The sequence below is a fragment of the Piliocolobus tephrosceles genome, chromosome 10 (genome assembly GCF_002776525.5).
Source record: "Piliocolobus tephrosceles isolate RC106 chromosome 10, ASM277652v3, whole genome shotgun sequence".
In the NCBI taxonomy this organism is placed as follows: domain Eukaryota; kingdom Metazoa; phylum Chordata; class Mammalia; order Primates; family Cercopithecidae; genus Piliocolobus; species Piliocolobus tephrosceles.
In genome coordinates this window covers 53,671,169-53,696,316 of record NC_045443.1, presented here as the reverse complement: position 1 = coordinate 53,696,316, position 25,148 = coordinate 53,671,169, and the positions used below count along the sequence as shown (strand labels likewise).

The following is a 25,148-nucleotide window of genomic DNA, read 5'->3' as shown; positions in this document are numbered from 1 at the left end:
AAAGCTCATCAGCTATCATTAGTGTATTTTATGTGTGGCCCAAGACAATTCTTCCAGTGTGGCCCAGGGAAGCCAAAAGATTGGATACCCCTATTTAGACTAAAGATGAGATATCCTATATGGGAGATCAGTAAGTCCTAAAAACGTTTTCCCTTAAATCAACAAAATGCAAATTGCTTTTATTTTGTAGAGATGGGGTCTTGCTATGCTACATAGGCTAGACTTGCACTTTTGGGCTCAAGTAATCTTCCTGCCTCATCCTCCTTGAGCAGCCGAGACTATAGGCAGGAACCACCATGCTCAGCTAACTTTTTTATTTTTTGTGGAGACAGAGCCTTGCTGTGTTTCCCAGGCTGGTCTTGATCTCCTGACCTCAAGCGATCCTCCTGCTTTGGCCTCCTGAAGCACTGGGATTATAGGCATGAGCCACCATGCTTGGCCTATTTTTATTTTTAAAATTTTAGTTAAAATTGACTAAGATACAATTCGCACATACTATGCAGAGTTTATATTTCATGCTCAGAATTATGCTATTTCACATTTATACTAGTGATGTCTAATTTGTAGTAATGTAGCATATTTATGAATGTGACTCTTGCAGACTTTGGCCAGTGGGCATATATATATATTCTCTTTTTTTTTGAGACAGGGTCATGCTCTGTCACCCAGGCTGGAGTACAGTGGCATGATCATGATCATGGTTCACTGCAGCCTCGACCTCCTGGGCTCAAGTGATCCTTCTGCCTTAGCCTCTCCAGTAAGCTAGGACCACAGGTGTGCCCCACCACATCCTGCTACTTTTTTTTTTTCAAGATGAAGTCTTGCTTTTTTTCCCCAGGCTGGAGTGCAATGGCACAATCTCCACTCACTGCAACCTCTGTCTCCTGGGTCCAAGCAATTCTCTTGCCTCAGCCTCCCGAGCCGCTGGGATTACAGGTGCCCACCACCACACCCGGCTAATTTTTGTGTTTTTAGTAGAGACAGGGTTTCACCATGTTGGCCAGGCAGGTCTCGAACTCCTGACCTCAGGTGATCTGCCAGCTTTGACCTCCCAAAGTGCTGGGATTACAGGTGTGAGCCACTGCGCCCAGCCTTCACACCCTGCTACTTTTCAAGTTTTGTAGAGACCGGTCTCACCATGTTATCCAGCTTGGTCTCAAACTCGTAGCCTCAAACAGTCCTCCTGCTTTGGCTTCCAAAGTATTGGGATTATAGGTGTGAGCCACTATGCCAGGCCTCATCATATATGTATTTAACCAGTGTATTCATTCTTTTGTTTTTGAGATAGAGTTTCACTCTTGTCGCCCAGCTGGAGTGCAGTGGCGCAATTTCAGCTCACTACAACCTCTGCCTTGCGGGTTCAAGTGATTCTTCTTCCTTAGCCTCCCGACTAGCTGGGATTACAGGCGCCCACCACCACCCAGCTAATTTTTGTATTTTTAGTAGAGACAGGGTTTTACCATGTTGGTCAGGCTGGTCTCGAACTCCTGACCTCAGGTGATCCACCCACCTCGGTCTCACAAAGTGCTGGGATTACAGGCATGAGCCACCACACCTGGCCTGAATTCTTCTCTTTTTTAAAATGTAATAACATAATTCAGGAGTTGCTTTTTCTGTATCAAGACAGATTACGTTTCTCCCATATCAAGTTGGTATGCACTAGGATATCACAAGAATCCGATTGATAACGTTAGACTTGAGCAACAATTCTGGCTTCTGTTTGCTTTCTTCCCTTTCCTCTATCAAAGTTAAATTCATTCTGATCAAGGGCTTCTCATCATTATTAGTAGTATTCAGAAAGGGTGAAAAACTTTTTTTTTTTTTTTTTTTGAGACGGAGTCTCGCTCTGTCGCCCAGGCTGGAGTACAGTGGCCGGATCTCAGCTCACTGCAAGCTCCGCCTCCCGGGTTTACGCCATTCTCCTGCCTCAGCCTCCCGAGTAGCTGGGACTACAGGCGCTCACCACCTCGCCCAGCTAGTTTTTTGTATTTTTTAGTAGAGACGGGGTTTCACCGTGTTAGCCAGGACGGTCTCGATCTCCTGACCTCGTGATCCGCCCGTCTCGGCCTCCCAAAGTGCTGGGATTACAGGCTTGAGCCACCGCGCCTGGCCGGGTGAAAAACTTTTTAACCATACCTCAATGAGCCATTGCACTTTACAAATATAAGTATCTTGCTATTTTCTCTGTGACCCTTTCTTTATATTTAAGCCACAAAACTAAAGCATTAGGAAATAACCGTAATAGACATAACAGAATAATATTTTTGGGGACACCCTCGTATTTAATCAATTTTTCACTGCTGACATTTTTCTGACCCATGTTCTTGGGGAGCATAAAGAGTAAAATTATTGCTGGTTGATTTGAGGTTTGCCATTATGATCACCTTTCTGAAATGTATTCTCCTTTTCAAATCCCTTTACTAATGTAACTACTATCTTGAGATGTCTAGGGCTATGGATAGGATAATTAGAAATTATGTTTAACTCAAGTTTAATAATGAAACAAAGAGTGTTTATCAGATATGCTTTTCTGTCAAAAAGATGGCTTTGAGAACCTTTTGTGGGCCTGGGAGGGAGACTTTACCTTGAGGATAAAAACAAAAGGATGGAGATTGTTAAGCGTTACAGTAGAGGGCTAATATCTAATATAGAAGGGTAACCTGGGCTGAGTGGAGCTTACACAGAGGGAAAACTCCTCCAGGCTTGTATCTTGGTTTTTCTTGCTAACTTGTTTTGTTTTTTAATCACCAAAGCTGGCTTTAAAAGACTATTTTCTTAGGGTCATTGCTCACCCTTGGGGCATATTTTCTCCTTCTCTTTTCTTAGCTTGTACTTTCCCTCACGCAGTACTTAGGTAGGAGAAGGGTAAGTAGGTGGAGGGGAGGGGTCGTTCCCCCTGGAAGATTCCAGGTGACATAACCTTGTTTAACCGCCAGTATTTTTTTCCCCCTCTCTCTCCCCTCCTGCAGAAATGGAGGCAAACGACCATTTTAACTTTACTGGCCTTCCCCCTGCACCTGCTGCCTCAGGACTGAAACCCTCTCCTTCCTCAGGGGAGGGCCTCTACACTAACGGGTCTCCCATGAACTTCCCCCAGCAAGGGAAAAGTGAGTGTGAGGGCTGCTTGGCCTGGGGAGGGAATGGACATCAACCCTTAAGGGCGGATTCATGGGGGATTATTTTGCTTCACTTTGGTCTAGCTGCTGGAGAGAAATCAACTTCTACGAACAAGTTCTAGGGTTTTTTGCAAACATTTTTTGTATTGACTTAAGGTTGGAAGAGGTTAGGAAAACCCAATGGCTTTTTCATCTTAGCCTGTTCTTCTGTCAGCCCTGTTCCCCTGGCTGCTGACAGAGTGGTGAGGTGGCTACTGCTGCTGCTAACCAGGTTGGACTCATGAGAGAGATAAAGGACTAGCCTTCTAAGAAGCTGTTTTTAGAGGTTAGGGAAGCTACACTGGGCCAATACTGAGAGTTGAATGAAGTGCAAGTTGCAGTGTATTGCCTTTTAGTTTGTACATCAGAGAAAGGCAGATGCTAGAAGTACTTATTCCCCCTTCTGTCCTTGGATGGAAGGTAGGGACAAGGGAAAATTTAGTGCTTACCTAGTTCCCCAGAGAGAAGTTCATAATTCCATATGGAGGTGTTGCTGCCAGGATTGGGTCTTTTCCTGCATTTGGCTTACCAGTTGCTCTGTACCATGACTCGCCAGGTACCTCTATAATCTTGCTTGGGTTTCAGGTCCTTTATACTTGGAAGCAGAGAGAAGCCCACATACTTCCTTCCTTCCTTGCAGCAGAAAAAATACTGCTGCTTCTCCCTCCTATCCTCTCCAAAAAGGTTGCAGATGGTAGAAGCTCCTTTATTTCATTGGGTTCCACCCTACCTCTCAAGCTTCCTTAATATCTTGGTTCTTTTTGATTGATTATCCTCCATTCCAGAGGTTGCCATTGATGTTGACAGCTGAACTCTACAGCACTGCGTGCAAAGGTCTCCCCCACCCCCCAGCTGGCATATTACCTTCTAGTGCCTATAGGGAAGGGCCAAGCCCAGCCTTCTGAGCTGGGTTCTTGTCGCTGTGGTGACTGCAAATTCTATTCTTAGCCCAGCACAAAGTGCTGGATCTGCATGTGCCAGTGAGGTGGAGGTTGTCCCTTTTGGTGCCACTGTGGGGCCAAATAGGCACTGGGGAAAGGGGGCCCCTGGAGAATTCAGTCATGCCCCTCCAAGGGAAGAAATCCCCTAGAGAATGAGAGTAGGGCAGAACGCAAGTCACTGTAGGGAGTCTGCAGACAGTTTCATTTAATTAAAACCAAAAAAAAGGCCAGGCATGGTGGCTCATGCCTGTAATCCCAGCACTTTGGGAGGCCGAGGCAGGTGGATCACGAGGTCAAGAGATCGAGACCATCCTGGCCAACACAGTGAAACCCCGTCTCTACTAAAAATACAAAAATTAGCCAGGCGTGGTGGTGGGCACCTGTAGTCCCAGCTACTCGGGAGGCTGAGGCAGGAGAATTGACTTGAACCCAGGAGGCGGAGGTTGCGGTGAGTCGAGATTGCGCCATTGCACTTCAGCCTGGTGACTGAGTGAGACTCCATCTCAAAACAAACAAACCAAAAATAAACCAAAAAAAAAAAGCCAGTAGTAAGCAGCAGCATCCAGCTCTGCTGGTGGCTCCCATGGCAGGCCTGGAGCGCTCTCCAGCCCCCTACTCTGCAGCCTCAGCAGCAGTTGCTAAGCCTACATCCAGGAGCCTCTGGGCTTGGTGTTCTCCAGAGACCCAAAAACTAGATAGCAGGGGAGGAATCCCCTTTCCCTTTATCATGTCTTTTTCTAGTCAGTGCTATTACTTTGGGTTTGTTTTGGTAGAGTTGCTTGCCTACATATCTGTAACTGACCTTTTCTTTCCTTCTCTGCCAGGTTTGAATGGGGATGTGAATGTTAATGGCTTATCTACTGTATCTCACACTACTACTTCAGGGATTTTGAACTCTGCTCCCCACTCCTCCAGCACCTCACACCTCCATCACCCCAGCGTGGCCTACGACTGTCTCTGGAACTACTCACAGTACCCATCTGCCAATTCTGGCAGCAACCTCAAGGACCCACCCCTTCTCTCCCAGTTCTCGGGGGGACAATACCCACTCAACGGCATCCTTGGGGGCAGCCGGCAACCTTCATCCCCAAGTCACAACACTAACCTTCGGGCTGGGAGCCAAGAGTTCTGGGCCAACGGTACCCAGAGTCCCATGGGGCTTAACTTTGATTCACAAGAACTGTATGATTCCTTTCCTGACCAGAATTTTGAGGTGATGCCCAATGGACCCCCTAGTTTTTTCACCTCCCCACAGACTTCTCCTATGTTGGGATCTAGCATTCAAACCTTTGCACCCTCTCAGGAGGTAGGCAGTGATATCCATCCTGATGAGGCAGCAGAAAAGGAGATGACTTCAGTTGTGGCAGAGAATGGCACTGGCTTGGTAGGCAGCCTGGAGCTGGAAGAAGAGCAGCCAGGTATAACTGGGTTGGTGAACTGGGTGGGGAAAGGGAAAATGGAGCTGGGGGGGGATAGTGGCTTTTTGAGGTGAGGAAAACTTGTCTTTCCAGCTCTCTGCAGTGGAGGCTGATTTGCATGTTGGTGATTAGCAATTAGCAGAGCCAAGTGGCTGGTGTTTTTGTGGCAGTAGCACCAGCTCGGGAGTGGGAGTGCAAATTATTTCAAGCTCATGCAGAGCTTCTGGCCTGGAGAGGGCAGGTGGGCGAGCCCGAAACAGCCCCAACAGACACCCTGCATCAAGAAAGGCTTCTTTCAAAATATATGAAGTGGTTAGGGTCTAGCAGTGGGCACTGAGGCTGTTTTAACTAACTGTTGCAGGAGCAGACTGGCTGCTAAAGTCGTCTGAGCCCAATGTAGTGATTGGCATATGAAGGAGGGAAGGAAGCAGGCAGAGCATATCATTATTTGTCTACTCAAGTTTCCTTTTTTTGTTGTTTAGCATTAGTACATGTGACAGCCCCTCTCATCTTTTCCCTCAAAATAGATAGAAGCTTAGCTTCCAGTTGATTCCTGATACAAGGGTAATCACCACTCTGTAAAATTACAGGATGTTTTCTCTGTTTCCCACTGGATGGGGGAGATATCTGAGAACATGATAAAGATCTTATCTCAGACCCCACTCTCTTTTCCTCTCTTTGCCTGCTGTAGGATTGATTTTACCAGTACATCTCTGCTCTTGATGTGATCGGTTCCCAGCAAAGAACTGGCCGCAATAAATGTTGAATGAATGAACATCCTTCTAGCAAAGACTGACTGCCTAATATAGCTAAATGAACCAATATAAGGCACTGATTTTGACTTTTGGTCTCTCCTGGGATTTCCTAGAACTGAAGATGTGTGGCTACAATGGCTCTGTCCCTTCTGTGGAATCGTTACACCAAGAGGTCTCAGTCCTGGTCCCTGACCCCACAGTGAGCTGTTTAGATGATCCTTCACATCTTCCTGATCAACTGGAAGACACTCCAATCCTCAGTGAAGACTCTCTGGAGCCTTTCAACTCTCTGGCACCAGGTAGATTTGGAGGCTGACTCCCTTTAATTTATCCATGCAGAGTAGCCAACCTTTACCTGAAAGAGACAGTAAAATGGGAAAAGTATTAGGGAATCCATGGCATTGGGGCTTCCAGGTAGGCCTAAGGCAGACCACAGTTACATGCCACTGGCCTTGTTGCACTAACTGAACTCTGAGCTGAATTGGTTCATGTCCCAGGTTATTTCCCAGTATTACTTTTGGCTAAGAGCTCTGGGCTGTAATAATTCACTGGATAGGGACTTACTACCACACAGTTGATCTTTCTGGGTTCTAACAAACTAGGAAGAAAACGTTTTGTCAGTGAACAGTTACCTTTTACCCCACTGAAGTACAAGAAAGACATATTTTATGATAAATCCTAGAATTTTGCATAGGTCTCTGGGTAGATAATACCACCAATGCCTTTCCTTCCATTTTCATCTTGTTGAGATGAGGTCTTGCTATGTTGCCCAGGCTGGTCTTGAGCTCCAGGCCTCAGGCAATTCTCCTGCCTCGGCCTCCCCTCAAACTTTTATGATCCCTACAATCTCATGACTAGTCTTTCAGGGAGAAGGCTTTAGTTGTTACCTAATTTAATATTAGGAAGAATCTTAACACTGTGGGAACTAGAATTGGATATTTTCTGACCAGTGTTTCTTAAGTCTTGCTTTCTGATTTTTTTTCTCATTATCCTGCTCTGATTTTTCTACCCTTGTGAACAGAGCCAGTGAGTGGAGGACTATATGGTATTGATGACACAGAGCTAATGGGTGCAGAGGACAAGCTGCCTCTTGAGGACAGCCCTGTGATTTCTGCCCTTGATTGCCCTTCCCTCAATAATGCTACTGCCTTCAGTCTCCTGGCAGATGATAGTCAAACATCAACCTCTATCTTTGCCAGTCCCACCTCTCCACCTGTCCTAGGGGAGTCTGTCCTGCAAGGTAAGTGAGGGTAGGTAGGACAAAGAAAGATGAGAGAATAAGTTTCATAGTTAGGGCCTTAAGAGTGGGAAATCTGGCCGGGCACAGTGGCTCACACCTGTAATTCCAGCACTTTGGGAGGCCGAGGCGGGCGGATCACCTGAGATCAGGAGTTCAAGACCATCTGGCCAACATGGTGAAACCTCGCCTGTACTAAAAATACAAAATTAGCCAGGTGTGGTGGCACACGCCTGTAATCCCAGCTACTTGGGAGGCTGAAGCAGGAGAATCGTTTGGCCCTGGGAAGTGGAGGTTGCAGTGAACTGAGATTGTGTCATTGCACTCCAGCCTAGGCAACAGAGCGAGACTCCATCTCAAAAAAAAAAAGTGGGAAAGCAAGAGCACCTTGCTGGGAGCTGAGGGGCTATGGGATAGTGTATGGTGGGACTAAAAGAGGCACAGACTGGTATACTCTGACCTGTGCCCTCTGCTTTGAAGAACTTATGAGACTTGGAATTTGTAGGGAGAAGGAGGCCAGAGGCTTTATTGGCACCAGGTAAAAGGTGTTTCTTCACACAGTGACATCTGTAGCATCTTTACCCTTTAATCTTCATGATTGGTTGGGAGAAAAAGCTGCTACTTTTTCCAACCCTAGGGAAGACCCCTTGAAGTAACCCTGTTTAGCTTGGTCCAGGTTTGACTGAGTAGATTCTCTTGTTTTATGTGATGCCTTTTTTTTTTTTTAAGCCTATCCTGTCCCTTTGGATTCTAGATAACAGCTTTGACCTGAATAATGGTAGTGACGCTGAACAGGAAGAAATGGAAACTCAGTCTTCAGACTTCCCACCATCCCTGACCCAGCCAGCTCCTGATCAGTCATCCACTATTCAGCTACATCCAGCAACCTCACCAGCAGTCTCACCAACAACCTCCCCAGCAGTCTCCCTAGTGGTTTCTCCAGCAGCCTCCCCAGAAATCTCTCCAGAAGTTTGTCCCGCAGCTTCTACAGTTGTCTCTCCAGCAGTCTTCTCAGTGGTCTCTCCAGCTTCCTCAGCAGTCCTCCCAGCAGTTTCCTCAGAAGTCCCCTTGACGGCTTCAGTGACATCCCCAAAAGCCTCTCCTGTAACTTCCCCAGCAGCTGCCTTTCCAACAGCCTCCCCAGCAAATAAGGATGCCAGCAGCTTCCTAGAAACCACTGCTGACCTGGAAGAGATCACTGGAGAGGAACTCTCTACTTCTGGTAGTGGTGAGTATCCAGATTCTATTCTATCCCTGTCTGGTTCCAAGAAACTTTTCTGTCCCATGTTGCAGTTAGCCTTTCCCTGCTGGTCTATTGTTTAAATATTTTGCTTGAACTCTTAACTTGGGTATCCCTTCCTCCCAAGGTGATGTCATGAGGAGACGTATTGCTACCCCAGAAGAAGTTCGTCTTCCCCTCCAACATGGGTAAATGCTCTAGTTTGCTACATTTATTGACCTTGACAAGTTTAATGCACAACTCTAGAAAGAAGGGAATGCCTCTTTTCCTCTGAGATGGGGGAGGAATGAGCCAGACAAGAGTAGATTACAGGACAGTTATCTGCAGTGATAATGTTTCTTGGCATGAGATTCCTAGGTTTTCCGTCTTCTCTCAAGGTCTGTCTTCCATCACCTATTCTTTCTTCATCTTGTAGTGACTCAATTTTGCCCAAGGAGCTCTAGCTATTATCTTTTCCAAACCCTAGGGCTCACATCCAAACTAGCTGGCTTGTCCTATTTCTGTAGAGAAGGAATAGTAATGAATGAGGAGCGACTTAGTACTAACGAATTGAGGTGGTTTTGTTGTTTTAATGCTCTTAGGAGAGGTAAGGGCAGGAACAGTACATGACCAAAATGAACAAACTAGCTGACACCAGGGCCTTGTGGAAATAACTGCCTTCCTGGATCTTCCCCACCCCTCCCCTTCAAGGCTACTTGTGGTCACTAAGTCTGAGTACTGCTTAACATTTTGAGAGAAAGATTAGAGTTAGTCTTAGAATAATATTGCTCAGAACACAGAGTTCCTAACTAAACCCTGGCATATTGAGTCTTTTCATGGAGTCAGCAGCAAATTTACTTTTCTGCTTGCCTCCCTGTCCTTTGTCTTCTGCCTTTATTCCCCTTAGGTCTTTATCCTCTTTACTGGAAATCCAGTAACTGCCCTGAATGGCTCAGGGAGGGGTTTCTGACTGCTTATCTCACTGATTTTGTGTAAAGGGGGGGTGGAGATCTCTCTGAGCTTGTGCAGTTTTGTGTATTGCTTTTCTCCTAAGGACCTTGGTGTATTTGCTGGAGCTTAAGTCAGCCTTCTATCCAAGCTTATCTCTGTTGGTGCTTTTGCATCTGCTTGCAGTTCTAGAGATACAAATGTGGGGAGGGCCATCTGCTCAGAGGGCTTGGCTCTTAGGTGGCATGGGAGTGGGTAGGGGTGTGACCTGGCGGCAGGGCCCATGTGCTTCTCTGGCAGGTGGCGGAGAGAGGTGCGCATCAAGAAGGGCAGCCACCGATGGCAGGGGGAGACCTGGTATTATGGCCCCTGTGGGAAGAGGATGAAGCAATTTCCAGAAGTGATCAAGGTAATATAGGTTTTTTTTAAAGGACTCCTTTCTTGGGCTCAGTGGACTCCTTTCCACTGCCTAAGACTCCGTTCTTGGGCTCAGTGGCAACAGGCTGCCATTGTCTGCTCTGGGTCTGTTCTGCTTGTGCCTTTGCTGACCAAATACATGGTAGGATTCCAGCTTTATTAATGTTACTTTACTTCCTCCTCTTAGTACCTGAGCCGCAATGTGGTACACAGTGTCCGCCGTGAGCACTTCAGCTTCAGTCCCCGTATGCCTGTTGGAGATTTCTTTGAAGAAAGAGACACACCAGAGGTGCAGACCCAAGGGTTAAATATGCTTTTGTCCCTGAGGACAAGTTGGTGGACAAGCTGCAGCTTCCTCTTTTGGGGTTTGAAGGTTCTGGGGCATTGAATGGTTCCAAAGGTCTAGTGGCCTGCACTGATTCCTTCCTACTGTAACAGTCTCCCTTGCTACCTTAGGGCTTGCAGTGGGTGCAGCTCTCAGCAGAGGAGATCCCATCGAGGATTCAGGCAATTACTGGCAAACGGGGTCGACCTCGAAACACTGAGAAGACTAAGACTAAGGAAGTCCCCAAGGTGAAACGGGGCCGAGGTCGGCCACCTAAGGTCAAAATCACTGAGCTATTGGACAAGACAGACAACCGCCTCCTAAAGAAACTGGAGGCCCAAGGTACAGTGGTGTTTGTTACTTTGGAATTCGGCTTCCTCCGTGAGGTATCTAAAATGTTGATGAATTGCTAATACCTGGATTTCCCAGGAGCGTGACTAACATTATCTGGGAAGAATGAATCTGAATCAGCTTCTCTTTGGAATCCAGCGTCATAGTCCCAGCTCTTGGGAGTGCTTCTTTTCCAGCCATACTCTTTGTTGAGTTGCTGCTACCAGTGAAACCTTGGGCTGTCTCCAGATGTGTTTAGCCCAGAGGAGAGGACTTTCTTGCCCTTTCTTTCCATCTTTTAGCTCCTTATCTTATACTGGTTCAGTTGTACCCTCTAACCTTACTCATTTTTACGATCATGGAGGTTCAGAATTCACATCTGAATTTAAAAGATAATTGGGAGCCAGGCATGGTGGTGTGTGCCTAATAATCCCAGTTACCCAGGAGGCTGAGGCAGGCAGGAGAGGATCACTTGAGCCCAGGAGTTTGGAGGCTGTGGTAAACTGCAGTTGTGTTATTGTACTCCAACCTGGGCAACACAGCAAGACCCTGTTTCTAAAAAAAAAAATAATAGGCTGGGCACAGTGTCTCACGCCTGTAATCCCACCTCTTTGGGAGGCCAAGGCAGGCAGATCTTGATGAGGTCAAGAGATTGAGACTATCCCAGCAAACATGGTGAAACCCCATCTCTACTAAAAAAAAAAATTAGCTGGCTTGGTGGTGGATGCCTATAGTCCCAGCTACTCGGGAGGCTGAGGCAGGAGAATAACTTGAACCCAGGAGGCAGAGGTTGCCATGAGCTGAGATTGCACCATTGCACTCCAGCCTGGACAACAAGAGTGAAACTCCATCTCCAAATAATAATAATAGGCACTGTTTTGGTGGATGGACGGGTGAGAAATAACCTAAATTTTTCAGTAAATAGTGCATTTACCCTGGTGTAGTGTGAAGAATGTGAAAAAACTTAGTCTTGATTCTCACTCAGACATGTAGCTCTGTCATGTTTCAACCAAATGACCTAGAACAAGTCTCTTTTTTTTTTTTTTCTTTTTGAGATGGAGTCTCACTCTGTTACCCAGGCTGGAGTGCAGTGGCACGATCTCGGCTCACTGCAAGCCCCGCCTCCTGGGTTCACGCCATTCTCCTGCCTCAGCCTTCCGACTAGCTGGGACTACAGGCGCCCACCGCCACGCCTGGCTAATTTTTTGTATTTTTGGTAGAGACAGGGTTTCACCATGTTAGCCAGGATGGTCTCGATCTCCTGACCTCGTGATCCACCTGCTTTGGCCTCTCAAAATGTTGGGATTGCAGGCGTAATCCACCGCACCTGACCTTTTTTTTTTTTTTCTTTTCTTTTTTTTTTTGAGATGGATTTTTGCTCTTGTTGCCCAGGCTGGAGTGCAATGGTGCGATCTTGGCTTACCGCAACCTCCCAGGTTTAAGTGATTCCCTAGTTAAAACCTCCCAGGTTTAAGCGATTCTGCTGCTTCAGCCTCCAGAATAGCTGGGATTATAGGCGTGTGCCACCACACCCAGCTAATTTTGTATTTTTAGTAGAGATGGGGTTTCTCCATGTTGGTCAGGCTGGTCTGGAACTCCTGACCTCAGGTGATCCACCTGCCTCAGCCTCCCAAAGTGCTGGGATTACAGGGATGAGCCACTGCACCCGGCCAAGTCTCATATTTTAATCAAAGCCTTAGGTAGTTCATCTGCCTGTAATTGTCTTAAAGGGTTGTCATGTAGACATGTGGTAGCATTTCTATACCAGAAACAAATTAATAAATATTGTCATGTCAGGGCCGGGCATGGTGGCTCACTGCTGTAATCCCAACTCTTTGGGAGGCTAAGACCAGCGGACCATGAGGTCAGGCGATCGAGACCATCCTGGCTAAAACGGTGAAACCCCTCCTGTACTAAAAATACAAAAAATTAGCAGGGCGTGGTGGCCACACACCTGTAGTCCCAGCTACTCAGGAGGCTGAGGCAGGAGAATGGCTTGAACCTGGGAGGCGGAGGTTGCAGTGAACCGAGATTGTGCCATTGCACTCCAGCCTGGGCGACAGAGCAAGACTCCGTGTCTGTATATACATACATATATATACACATACATATATTTATTTATAGAGAGAGAGACAGTCATGTCAGAAACATCAATTATGAAATACTCTATTGCTTGTAGAATTATACTTCCCCAAGTCTTCCGGAAGGAAGAAATTCAGAACTTTTAGTGAAGCAAGACATGGAGCTGAGCATGATCAATAACTGTGTCAATATTGATCTGATTCTTTTGAGGTGTCCGCTGTGTGGGCTTTTTTTTAGCACATCCTTGGTTAATCAGTGCTTCTAACTACTACCCTCTTTCCCTGACAGTTTGGCTTGCTATATCCTTTCTCTGCTCTCTGCTCTAAAATCAGTCCGTGGGTTGCTGCTCTTGTCAGGTATCCTGGGATAGAGATTGGCTACAAGGCTACTCTGCCATTGTGGCCTCTTTTCTATCAGCAGGACACCTCGTAAAGCAGTCTGATTGGAGCCAGGGGCTGGTGCTTCTGGGCAGATGTCATTTGAGTTCTTTGTGCCACCCCCATAGCAGGTGCCTCTCCTACATTTTTCCCCCCAATGTTTTATTATGTATACTTAAAAAAAAAAAAAAAGACTACTCTAGATTCTTCAGGGAACTGCTTGGGAGGCCAGCTTTGAGACAGGCATGTGTTGCCCTGGACGCCAGAGAACTGCCTTCCTGCCTCACTTGTTTCATTTTTCTTTCTGCTCTCAAGAAACATCGAATGAGGAAGATAAAGCAAAGATTGGTAAAAGCAAGAAGAAGGTGAGGCAGAAGGTACAACGGGGAGAGTGTCAGACTACTATCCAAGGGCAGGTGAGGGACATCAGAGAGATGACACAGTAGGTTAATTTTTCCTACAACCTACTTCATGTTTTATTTTCATCTCCCACATCCACCACTCCCTGTGTAGCAGTATATCTTCATTACCCTGAAATTTCTTGCGCTTGATTTAGAGAATTGGGCTTGTTCAAAAATAATGTGGGCATCTCTAGGGTGAGAGAATTAATCCATTGCCAACCCCTCATTCCATCTCTCACCTCTCCTCCCCAGCACCCTTGTCTGTTTTTGAATCCTAGCCCAAGCAGAGATGCTTTCAGAGTTTGAGGAGAAATGACTTCCCTTATGGTTTACAGGCCAGAAATAAGCGGAAACAAGAGACCAAGAGCTTAAAGCAGAAGGAAGCTAAGAAGAAATCCAAGGTAGGTGCATGTACAAACTTGCCAAGTGTAATTTTGAAGCCACTAAACTGATTTTGCAAGACACGTACATCAGTCTTGTTTTATAGTGAGATTTCTGGGCTGTGAGGTTGGGAGGACTGGGAACAGGGAAGGATAGTAACTGGTATCTTTATGGCACTCTTGGTTCCTCTTTTCCTTGGGTAGGCTGAGAAAGAAAAGGGAAAGACAAAGCAGGAAAAACTGAAGGAAAAAGTCAAGAGGGAAAAGAAGGAGAAGGTGAAAATGAAGGAAAAGGAGGAGGTGGCCAAAGCCAAGCCATCCTGTAAAGCAGACAAGACCCTGGCCACACAGAGGCGCTTGGAGGAACGGCAGAGGCAACAGATGATCTTGGAGGAAATGAAGAAGCCAACAGAGGATATGTGTCTGACTGACCACCAGGTAGTGAGGAGAGAGTAACAGTTCCTGGGTCAGTTGGGAAGACTTTCCTTTAAAAAAAAAAAAACAGGGACTTCTGCAATGGGAGAAACATTTCCATTAAAGATTAAAGGAAGGCCGGGTGCCATGGCTCACACCTGTAATTCCAGCACTTTGGGAGGGCTGAGGCGGGCAGATTGCTCAAGCCCAGTAGTTCAAGACCAGCCTGGGCAACATGGTGAGACCTCATCTCTACAAAAAATATGAAAATTAGCTGGGTATGGTGGCATGTACCTGTCTGTAGTCCCTGCTATTCGGGAGACTGAGGTGGGAGAATTCTTTGGGTTTAGGAGGTCAAGGCTGCAGTGAGCAGAGATCATGCCACTGTACTCAGGCTTGGGTGACAAGAGTGAGACCCTATCTCAAAAAATAAAATAAAATAAAGATTAAAGGAAGAACCCCAGTGTTAACTTTTGTTTTAAAAAACAGTTAACACTATTTTATTTTAACAGAACACTTTTATCTCTCTAGCCCCTGCCTGACTTCTCACGAGTCCCTGGTCTGACATTGCCCAGTGGGGCCTTCTCAGACTGCCTGACCATTGTGGAGTTCCTGCATAGCTTTGGCAAGGTGCTGGGCTTTGATCCTGCCAAAGATGTGCCTAGCCTGGGGGTCCTGCAGGAGGGACTTCTGTGTCAGGGCGACAGCTTGGGTGAGGTGCAAGACCTGCTGGTGAGGCTGCTGAAGGCTGCACTCCATGATCCTGGCTTGCCCTCCTACTGTCAGGTGAGTGCAAGTCCCTCCCAAAGTAACCAGGACAAGTAAAGGAGATATAACTACTTAGTGTTTCTCTTTTTCTTATATTTTTCCATATCTTTTTCTTCCTGACTCCTCTCTCCTTATTTTATTTTTCTTTATTTTACTCCTTTTCTTTTGTGGTCTTTTGTATGCTATCTTAACCCCCATAGTTCTCTTCTGGTGTATTTTCCTGTTGCACATTCACCCAACTTGGTTGTTTGTCTTTCCCTACTCACTCCCATTATGCTCTCCTCCACACAGTCCCTAAAGATCTTGGGGGAGAAGGTGTCTGAGATCCCACTGACAAGAGACAATGTGTCGGAGATCCTGCGCTGCTTCCTTATGGCATACGGAGTAGAGCCAGCCCTCTGTGACCGCCTGCGCACCCAGCCTTTTCAGGCCCAGTCACCCCAGCAGAAGGCTGCTGTCCTGGCCTTCCTTGTGCATGAGCTCAATGGCTCCACCCTCATCATCAAGTGAGAGGCTGGGAGTGGGGATGGTCATTGTATGCCTTGCATCAGAATGGGATGGAGGACTTCTAGCTTTCCAGAAGTCCTCAGAAATATGTGTTCACTGCCATGTTCTGAAGATGTGGAGTGACTTGGGACTGAATTGCAGTGCCCTCCCTGGGAGAGCCTAAGCCTTCCTCTGCCATTTATCTGATCTAGTTTCTAGGCTGGAACTCCTTTTTTAACTGCAGCCCCTTTACCCTTGAGCCTCCTTTCCCTTTTTTTGTGCTGCCGCTTCATCCTATTCCCCATTCCCCTGCAGTGAGATTGACAAGACTCTGGAGAGTATGTCCAGCTACAGGAAAAACAAGTGGATTGTTGAAGGTCGGCTCCGGAGGTAGGGACCAAACAGAGGGTAGAGCCCCAGAGAGGAGAGAAGTGGGGCGGGTGAAGCATAGCCAGGGTTTTGGCGTGAAATGTGATGCTTTAGCCTCTTCCCTGGGTTTGGGACCTTACCAGGGCCCAGGGTGGTTTGGAGTCCAGGTATTTCTTTTGTGGCACTATCATGTTCCTTACCAGTTTCCCTTAATTTTTTTTGAGATGGAGTCTTGCTCTATTGCCCAGGCTGGAATGCACTAGTGCAGTCTCGGCTCACTGCAACCTCTGCCTCCCATGTTCAAGCGATTCTCCTGCCTCAGTCTCCCAAGTAGCTGAGATTACAGGTGCCCGCCACCACACCTGGCTGATTTTTGTATTTTTAGTAGAGACAGGGTTTCACCATTTTGGCCAGGCTGGTCTCGAACTCCTGACCTCAGGTGATCCGCCTGCCTTGGCCTCCCAAAGTGCTGGAATTATAGGTGTGAGCCATTGCGCTCGGCCATCCCTTAATCTTTCTCTATCTGTTTCAAGACTGAAAACTGTTCTGGCCAAGCGAACTGGGAGGTCTGAGGTAGAGATGGAAGGGCCAGAGGAATGCCTGGGACGGAGGCGCAGTTCTCGGATCATGGAGGAGACCAGTGGCATGGAAGAAGAGGAAGAAGAGGAGGCTATAGCAGCTGTCCATGGCCGCAGGGGTCGAAGAGATGGAGAGGTACTGGCCCAAGATCAAGGAAAGTGGGAGTTAGAAAATAGATTCCTCTTTCTTGAATCTGATAACCTCCTTTTTCTTAATGCTCACATGTTTCTCCCCAGGTTGATGCCACAGCATCTAGCATCCCAGAGCTAGAGCGCCAGATAGAAAAACTCAGTAAGGTATTGTGCTTCTAACCTCCCAAGAGTTGGAGATATGGGCTGGGCAAGAATTGATCACCGTATTTTTTAAATTGAATTTTAATTTTTATTGTTTTGAGATGGGGTTTCTATTACCCAGGCTGGAGTGCAGTGGTACGATCATGGCTCACTGCAGCCTCAACCTCCTGGGCTTAGGTGATCCTCCCAAGTAGCTGGGACTACAGGCGGGAGCCACCATGCCTGGCCAATTTTTGTGTTTTTATAGAGACAGAGTTTCCACATGTTACCTAGGCTGGTAACATGGAACACCTGGACTCTAGCAATCCACCTGCCTTGGCCTCCCAAAGTGCTGGGATCACAGGCGTGAGCCACCGCTCTTGACCTTAATCACCTTCTGAGTTAGGCCCAGATGGCATCACTTTTATAGAAGGGCTTAGAGCCATTGCCTTTCTCCGATATATTGGATGAATTCACCACTGTCACTCTAGAAATGTGTTTATTCATCTTCATTTTCATTGTCTACCCAGCGTCAGCTTTTCTTTCGCAAAAAGCTGCTTCACTCATCCCAGATGCTTCGGGCGGTCTCCCTGGGTCAAGACCGCTACAGACGTCGCTACTGGGTATTGCCATATTTGGCTGGTATCTTTGTAGAAGGAACAGAGGGGAACTTAGGTAGGTGTGTCTGTGGGAGTGTGGATTCTGAGTCCTATCAAACAAGAATTAAATAATTCCTTTTCCTTAGTAGTCTTCTTTCATTTTCTGATAATATGGTGTAATGGTTAAGAGCACAGATTTTAGAGTAAAGCTGCCTACCCACCTGCTCTGCCATTTCCAGCTGTATATTTCTGTTTCTTCATTTGTGAAGTTGAGATAATAATAGTATTTGTACTTCATGAGGCTACTGAGAGGATTAAAATGAGTTAAGTCTCTTAGAATAATACTTAACCTATAGTTAGTTCGCAATAAATGTTAGCTTATGATTGTGCTGCTGCTGCTCATTACTTGGGAGAATAGTGTTTCTTCCCCAGATACTGTGTTCATTGGTATGTAAGCTCTTTCCCAGTGGAATCTCGAAAAAGGGGGACTAAGTCCAAGAGAAAAAGAAAGCATAGGTCCTAAGTTTATACACCCTTTTACTTTTCCCTTGTATGTCAGCATATGTCTTAAGCTCTTTACTTCTCTTTACAGTTCCTGAGGATGTGATAAAGAAGGAAACTGATTCCTTAAAAGTGGCAGCCCATACGTCACTCAACTCTGCCCGCTTCTCTGTGAAGATGGAGTTAGCTGGCTCCAACACCACTGCCAGTTCTCCTGCCCGGGCCCGAGGCCGACCTCGAAAAACTAAGCCTGGGTCTATGCAACCTAGGCATCTTAAGTCCCCTGTTGGGGGTCAGGATTCAGAACAGCCCCAGGCCCAGCTTCAGCCTGAGGCTCAGCTTCATGCTCCTGCCCAGCCCCAGCCTCAGCTTCAGCTTCAGCTTCAGTCCCATCCTCAGTCCCATAAGGGGTTCCTGGAGCAAGAAGGCTCCCCTTTGTCACTGGGTCAGAGCCAGCATGACCTCAGCCAGTCAGCCTTCCTGTCTTGGCTGAGCCAGACTCAGAGCCATAGCTCACTGTTGAGCAGCTCAGTCCTCACGCCTGATAGCAGTCCTGGAAAACTAGACCCAGCTCCATCACAGCCCCTGGAGGAGCCAGAGCCTGATGAGGCAGAATCCAGCCCTGATCCTCAAGCACTCTGGTTTAACATCTCAGCCCAGATGCCCTGCAATGCTGCCCCTACACCACCCCCTGCAGTTTCTGAGGACCAACCCACTCCCTCCCCTCAGCAGCTTGCCTCCTCCAAGCCAGTAAGTAGCCAGAATTAGTAGTATGCACTTGATTTCATCTTGCCACAGGCACCATTGCCTGGGTATGGAGCTGCTGCCTGAAGTTGAGGCAACCTATAAACATGAAAACATCCTTATGTCTCATTTTATTCATAGATGAATAGACCCAGTGCTGCCAACCCTTGTTCTCCAGTGCAGTTCTCTTCCACGCCCTTGGCTGGGTTGGCCCCTAAGAGGCGAGCAGGAGACCCTGGAGAAATGCCACAGAGTCCCACAGGGCTGGGACAGCCGAAACGGAGAGGGAGACCTCCCAGTAAGTTCTTCAAACAAATGGAACAGCGTTACCTAACCCAGCTGACAGCCCAGCCTGTCCCACCTGGTGAGTGATCTTGGAGTGAGAGTGGAGTCGGTGTATCCAGTGTGGGCAGTGCTTCACAGCTGACACCCCACCTACATCTCATCCGCTCACAGAGATGTGCTCAGGCTGGTGGTGGATACGAGATCCTGAGACGCTGGATGCCATGCTCAAGGCCCTACATCCCCGAGGTATCCGGGAGAAGGCACTTCACAAACACCTTAACAAGCACAGGGACTTCTTGCAGGAAGTCTGCCTACGGCCCTCAGCTGGTAAATATACTCCTACACCCAGCTTGAGCTGAAGAGCCCAGGGTAAGCATTGAGCTGCTGCTGTGGACAACAGCCTGATGGGCCTCTCCCTCTGCCACCTTTCTTCTCAGACCCCATCTTTGAGCCCAGGCAACTACCTGTCTTTCAAGAAGGGATTATGAGCTGGTCCCCCAAAGATAAGACGTATGAGACAGACCTAGCAGTGCTTCAATGGGTCGAGGATCTGGAGCAGCGGGTTATCATGTCTGATCTGCAGATTCGGGTATGCTGGGATTGGCACTGTGTAGGAAGTTGTTTAGGGAAAAGCATTAGTCCCTTATGCCCTGTAAGAAAAAACCCTGGGTCCCTACTTCACAGGTGACCTACCTTAAGTGGGTCATGTTTTTTTTTTGTTGTTTGTTTGGTTTTTTTCCTATGCCAAATTTTCCTCCTTTTACAGTGAGTTTTATTCCTCTCTTAACTCAAGGGCTGGACATGTCCTAGCCCGGACTCTACCCGTGAAGACTTGGCCTACTGTGAGCACCTCTCCAACTCCCAGGAGGATATCACCTGGCGAGGTCGAGGCAGGGAAGGACTGGCACCTCAGCGTAAAACTACCAACCCTTTGGACCTGGCTGTGATGCGGCTGGCTGCCCTGGAACAGAATGTAGAACGGCGGTACCTGCGGGAGCCCCTCTGGCCAACTCATGAGGTTGTGCTGGAGAAGGCCCTGCTTAGCACACCTAATGGTGCCCCTGAGGGCACCACTACAGAGATGTGAGTGACTCCCACCCTCCATTCTTGGTCTTGGAGAGAAAGGGATAAGTTCCCTCTTAGTGGATCCTGCTCCTCATCCAAAGATCACCACTTTCTCCCTCCAGATCATACGAGATCACCCCTCGCATTCGTGTCTGGCGCCAGACCCTCGAGCGGTGCCGGAGCGCAGCCCAGGTGTGCTTGTGCCTGGGCCAGCTGGAGAGGTCCCTTGCCTGGGAGAAGTCTGTCAACAAAGTGGTAAGAGGCTGAGAGAGCCTGGAAAGGCTGAGGGGCCAGCCAGCAGGGGCGGGTGGGGTCACTGGCAGGTAGAGGCTTGAGAGCTCATTCTGCCTCCTCACAACCTTGGTCCAGACGTGTCTAGTCTGCCGGAAGGGTGACAATGATGAGTTTCTTCTGCTTTGTGATGGGTGTGACCGTGGCTGCCACATTTACTGCCATCGTCCCAAGATGGAGGCTGTCCCAGAAGGAGATTGGTTTTGTACTGTCTGTCTGGCTCAGGTGAGGCTTCTGCTCTTTTTTTCCCACACTCAAACAGAAATCAGAGATTATCCTCAATCTCTCATCTCCTTGGAAAGAGTCCCAGACTGGGTGTTAGGGGACCTGGGTTCTAAGTCCTTTTTTGGACAAGTCACTTAAATTCTGTAGCTTTAATTGCTTTCTCTATAAAATGAGAATAACTGTATCTTCCCTTTTACCTACTTCATTGGGTTATGTGAATAAACCAGTGCCGGCTTATGCATGATAGTATTTTGAAGCCTTAAATCACATTTAGGCAGAGCTTGTAGTAGGGCAAGCAGTGCATCTCCAGCTGTTGCTAATCTCACTTGTTTCCTATACTAAGCAGGTAGAGGGAGAATTCACTCAGAAGCCTGGTTTCCCAAAGCGAGGCCAGAAGCGGAAAAGTGCTTATTCGCTGAACTTCTCAGAGGGTGATGGCCGCCGACGCCGGGTACTGTTGAGGGGCCGAGAAAGCCCAGCAGCAGGGCCTCGGTACTCAGAAGAGGGGCAGTCCCCCTCCAAGCGGCGGCGACTCTCAATGCGGAACCACCACAGTGATCTCACATTTTGCGAGTGAGTTGAGTGAATCCTGGGGGGACAGTTGGCTCTACCTCTGCCAGAGGAAAGGGCTGGGAGGGGTCAGTATATTTGCTTCCTGAGATGGAGCCATCACTGTCCCTGTAATGATAGGATTATCCTGATGGAGATGGAGTCCCATGATGCAGCCTGGCCTTTCCTAGAGCCTGTGAACCCACGTTTGGTGAGTGGGTACCGGCGCATCATCAAAAATCCTATGGATTTTTCCACCATGCGGGAGCGGCTGCTCAGGGGAGGGTAAGTAGATGTGGGTGCATCCGCCTGGTATTTGCTACTGCTGCAAGTCCTACCCAGCTCACAGCTTTGCCCCTGCCCTGTCCAGGTACACCAGCTCAGAGGAGTTTGCGGCTGATGCCCTCTTGGTATTTGACAACTGCCAGACCTTCAACGAGGATGACTCTGAAGTAGGCAAGGCTGGGCACATCATGCGCCGCTTCTTCGAGAGCCGCTGGGAGGAGTTTTATCAGGGAAAACAGGCCAATCTGTGAGGCAAGGGAGGTGGGGAGTCACCTTGTGGCATCTCCCCCCACCTTCCAAACAAAAAACCTGCCATTTTCACCTGCTGATGCTGCCCTGGGTCCAGCCTCAAGTCAGATACAACCCTGATTTTTGACCTTGCCCTTGGCAGCGCCCCACATCCTCTTATTCCTATATCCCTTTCTCCCTTTCCTCCTCTTGCTCCTCAAATAAGAGGTGCAGAGATGAGGTCCTTCTGGACTAAAAGCCAAAAAAAGAAAGAAAAAAATAATTTTTCTTTTCTGTTTTATTTGCTAATTAAAAATGGGGACGGGGAAAGAAGTCCCTACTTCCTCCTCCCTGCTTCCTCTCCTCCCCTCTACGTGCCCCAGCATTCTGGGGTTATTTAACAATAGCAATAGTTCTAGTGAATGTGTGAAACCAAGAAACACTCTGTACTGTGTGCGGACCCGCAGTGACGGCCAGTAAAGTGGACTTAACTCCCAAGTGTGTCGCGCCGGACACCGGGCCCTGGACATGCTGCTTCCATGTTCAGTCCCTTCCCTGCTTTTCGCTGTCTGTCTTTCTTCTCCCACCTCCCACCCCCCAGTTTTCAGATTTTCTCTTATCCAATAATGTAAAACTATCGTGTACGGGTTCCTCCCTCCTTTTCTCTTCTCCCAAATCTTTTCCCTTCAAAGGAAAAAAAAAAACGTTCAGAGGTCCCTGTCTTTTTCTCTGTCCCCATCTTCCTGCCGATAGCTATCCCCTGTATGATGTTGGATGCTCCTCACATGCTGAGTTTCCAGCCTTTTCTGAAACTCAGTAGCTGGGGAGAGGGCAGGGAGGCCTCCTGGGCCTTCCAGCCTCCTTCCCCACCTCCTTCCCAAACCCTCTTGGGAACTCCTCAGGGACAACTACTGCTGAGTTTGGGTGCACCCCAAGATGGAGGCCAGGTAGCAATGAGGCCGGCCTCAGAGAGAGAGCACGCTGTGTGTGAGTGTGTGTGTGAGAGAGAAGGTGCTGTGCTTGTGACCCTGTATTGTTTGATAGGATCCATTCAGTTTCCCCAAGTATCTGTTTTCATTCCCATTTTTCCCATTGTTTAAAACCATCACTTTTTTGTCTTTGGGAAACCACAGGAACAATTTCTCTGGAGACAAGGCTGTGTCTCTCTCCTGGTCATTTTTGTTCCAGCCTCTTCAGACTGTGCAATCTTTCAGCAGGAACTCCCTCTCCTCTCGGTAGTTTTGAATCTTAAGCTTCTACGGGAGAGTGGTAGAACTGGATCTTTTCCTTATCCCATTTAGTTGTGCTTTTCTTCACTTGATACTCCAGGACCCCTTCCCCAGCAGCAGAGACCCTGGAGCACAGGAGAGTAGGGAGGAGGGGTTCTGGGTCCATCACTGCCCTACATGTGACTGTGTCCAAGTTAACCCCCAACATGAGAGGAAAGCTGCTGACTCCCAGCTATAGCCATGGGCCCTTGGCCCCCTGCTTCTCCTGCTCAGCAGAGCCCCTCCCTTCAGAGATTACGGGTACTTGCACCGGGGAGGTGGCTGCTGGCTGGCCCAAGCAGAGAGCTGAGGCATCCAAGAAATGTTCCATTGGGGGTGGGGGTGCCAGGTGAGGTGGAGCATTCCTTGTACTCTGGCAGCACTGAAGAGCCACTGAAGGGGGTAGGGGCAGTGTAGGTCCTGGGGCAGCCCCTTTATTCCTTTATGCCCCTTCTCCCCCATAGCCTATTTCTAAAGTCGCCTTTTCTGTCGGATAAACCTCAAAACTTTTAATTTTATTTGAGATTTTTTTTTTTTGCTTTTAAATAAGAGGTGGATTGAAGAATATTTGAATTGACTTTATATTATGCATAAATATTTATATTTTATCTAAATAACTGCGCTGTAACAAACTTTGTGTTAGACAGTTGAAACTGTTAGAGTTGGGGGCTCCGCTTTTTCCCCCTGGCAGTTTTCCCCTGGTATAAGATGTACTAGATTAATTTCATTGTTGGAGGTGAGGTGGATGGGGGAGTGAAATCTCCATGGTTCCTGCTTTGTGTTCCTTTCCCAGCTCCATCTCTTTCCCTAGGGACCAGGCACTTACGGCGGGGTGGGGTCCTAGCCTCAGTTTGAAGAAGTGGGGGCTGGAGCGGGGTGGGGTGGGGGTAGGGATAGGGCATAATCAGAGGGGCCATTTCTTGCTTTTCTTTCCTCATCTTCACTGCCCCCTTGAGCTAGGTGGATTTTCTCTCATGACAAGAGTATTTGGTAGGGAAAGCAGGTTTAAGATAAAAAGACAACCCACTCCCTGCCCTTTTGCTTCCCCTCCATCAGTCTGGTTGACAGGAAGAAACCACACCATCAACACCAACAAGTTTCCGTGTTCCTTTTACAGCGAAAGGGACTTTTTATATAACCAAATGTGGTGTTTTAGTGACTTTTTGATAATGTACAGTTTTTTGTGAATTTAAATTTATTTCTTTCTATATTTTTAGGACCAATCTCATTTTTAATAAGGTTAAAAAGAAAAAAAGTATAGCGAAAAAACTCCTGTTTTTGCCATGTGATGTTCCACAAGTGCAGCTGTAGAAAAGTGCTTGTCAGTTGAATAAAAAAACCACATTTGATAGAGATTCAAAAGACTCTGTGTATTCATCTTCCCTTCTACGTGTACACCTGAGGGGGAGACGGCGTTGGGATGGTTATGACTGGCTTAAGAGACCACAGGCAGGGGAACAACATGTTTGCCTTTTCTGTGCAAACGGTACTAAAAGCCGGACTCCTGTTCCACACCCTCTGTGTGGATGGAAAGGGTTATTAGTGCTCTTGCCTAAATGTCTGGCTGAGTTGCTGGGCTGGAGCAAAGTGGGATTCAGTGTATCCAGGTCCTGCCTTGTGAGATGTGGCCCCAGCTTCCTGTGTTTCTGTCATAGCAAATGTGGGACCATCACCAGCTTACCACTTTCCACTCACTGATAAGACACCAAAATGTAGACTTTTGTGTTTTATTAAAAAAAAAAAAAAAAAAAAAGTGTGAAGTAAGACAAAATGGACCTCTACCAAGTTGTAGGGAAGGACAAGGAAAAGACCAGGGGTAGAAAAGGAGTGTAAGTTAGAATGGTGGAATTGGCATAGATGTGGGAAGAATATAAAACTAGAAGTCTCCAGATAAAAATGCATAAAATGTATTTAAGTATAAATTAAACATTTTCTGTCCACATGCAAAGAAGTATTCACCCAGCCGGGTGCAGTGGCTCAAGCCTGTAATCCCAGCACTTTGGGAGGCCAAGACGGGCAGATCACGAGGTCAGGAGATCGAGACCATCCTGGCTAACATGGTGAAACCCCATCTCTACTAAAAAATACAAAAAAAAATAGCCGGGCGAGGTGGCGGGCGCCTGTAGTCCCAGCTGCTCTGGAGGCTGAGGCAGGAGAATGGCTTAAACCCTGGAGGCGGAGCTTGCAGTGAGCTGAGATCTGGCCACTGCACCCCAGTCTGGGCGACAGAGCGAG

The 25,148-nt window shown here is 47.6% G+C and overlaps 2 protein-coding genes across 10 annotated transcripts in view; one reads left to right on the top strand and one right to left on the bottom strand.

Moving 5' to 3' along the window:
* The window catches only part of BAZ2A (bromodomain adjacent to zinc finger domain 2A), a 41,415-nt gene extending 17,147 nt beyond the window's left edge, over positions 1 to 24,268 (top strand). For 6 of the 9 annotated variants that reach the window (XM_023210758.2, XM_023210760.2, XM_023210756.2 and 3 more), the window contains 28 exons: positions 2,970 to 3,107; positions 4,921 to 5,514; positions 6,383 to 6,568; positions 7,291 to 7,509; positions 8,261 to 8,734; positions 8,874 to 8,934; positions 9,974 to 10,082; positions 10,278 to 10,379; positions 10,547 to 10,757; positions 13,520 to 13,620; positions 13,941 to 14,006; positions 14,190 to 14,423; positions 14,931 to 15,185; positions 15,459 to 15,673; positions 15,969 to 16,043; positions 16,556 to 16,736; positions 16,838 to 16,897; positions 17,404 to 17,548; positions 18,065 to 18,723; positions 18,859 to 19,081; positions 19,174 to 19,329; positions 19,440 to 19,591; positions 19,796 to 20,085; positions 20,190 to 20,322; positions 20,437 to 20,583; positions 20,927 to 21,156; positions 21,274 to 21,417; positions 21,503 to 21,915. In XM_023210758.2, the coding sequence (XP_023066526.1) occupies positions 2,972 to 3,107; positions 4,921 to 5,514; positions 6,383 to 6,568; positions 7,291 to 7,509; positions 8,261 to 8,734; positions 8,874 to 8,934; positions 9,974 to 10,082; positions 10,278 to 10,379; positions 10,547 to 10,757; positions 13,520 to 13,620; positions 13,941 to 14,006; positions 14,190 to 14,423; positions 14,931 to 15,185; positions 15,459 to 15,673; positions 15,969 to 16,043; positions 16,556 to 16,736; positions 16,838 to 16,897; positions 17,404 to 17,548; positions 18,065 to 18,723; positions 18,859 to 19,081; positions 19,174 to 19,329; positions 19,440 to 19,591; positions 19,796 to 20,085; positions 20,190 to 20,322; positions 20,437 to 20,583; positions 20,927 to 21,156; positions 21,274 to 21,417; positions 21,503 to 21,668 (5,724 nt within the window). In that variant the 5' untranslated portion in view covers positions 2,970 to 2,971 and the 3' untranslated portion in view covers positions 21,669 to 21,915. Of the gene's footprint in view, positions 1 to 2,969; positions 3,108 to 4,920; positions 5,515 to 6,382; positions 6,569 to 7,290; positions 7,510 to 8,260; positions 8,735 to 8,873; positions 8,935 to 9,973; positions 10,083 to 10,277; positions 10,380 to 10,546; positions 10,758 to 13,519; positions 13,621 to 13,940; positions 14,007 to 14,189; positions 14,424 to 14,930; positions 15,186 to 15,458; positions 15,674 to 15,968; positions 16,044 to 16,555; positions 16,737 to 16,837; positions 16,898 to 17,403; positions 17,549 to 18,064; positions 18,724 to 18,858; positions 19,082 to 19,173; positions 19,330 to 19,439; positions 19,592 to 19,795; positions 20,086 to 20,189; positions 20,323 to 20,436; positions 20,584 to 20,926; positions 21,157 to 21,273; positions 21,418 to 21,502 lie in introns of all 9 variants that reach the window. The other 3 variants (XM_023210753.2, XM_023210754.2, XM_023210762.2) reach the window with 3 other exon arrangements.
* RBMS2 (RNA binding motif single stranded interacting protein 2) overlaps positions 5,420 to 25,148 on the bottom strand; it is a 94,747-nt gene continuing 75,018 nt past the window's right edge. Inside the window, exon 14 of the mRNA XM_023210764.2 lies at positions 5,420 to 6,624. The gene's annotated coding sequence lies outside the window, so the exon portion shown is untranslated. The remainder of the gene's footprint in view (positions 6,625 to 25,148) is intronic.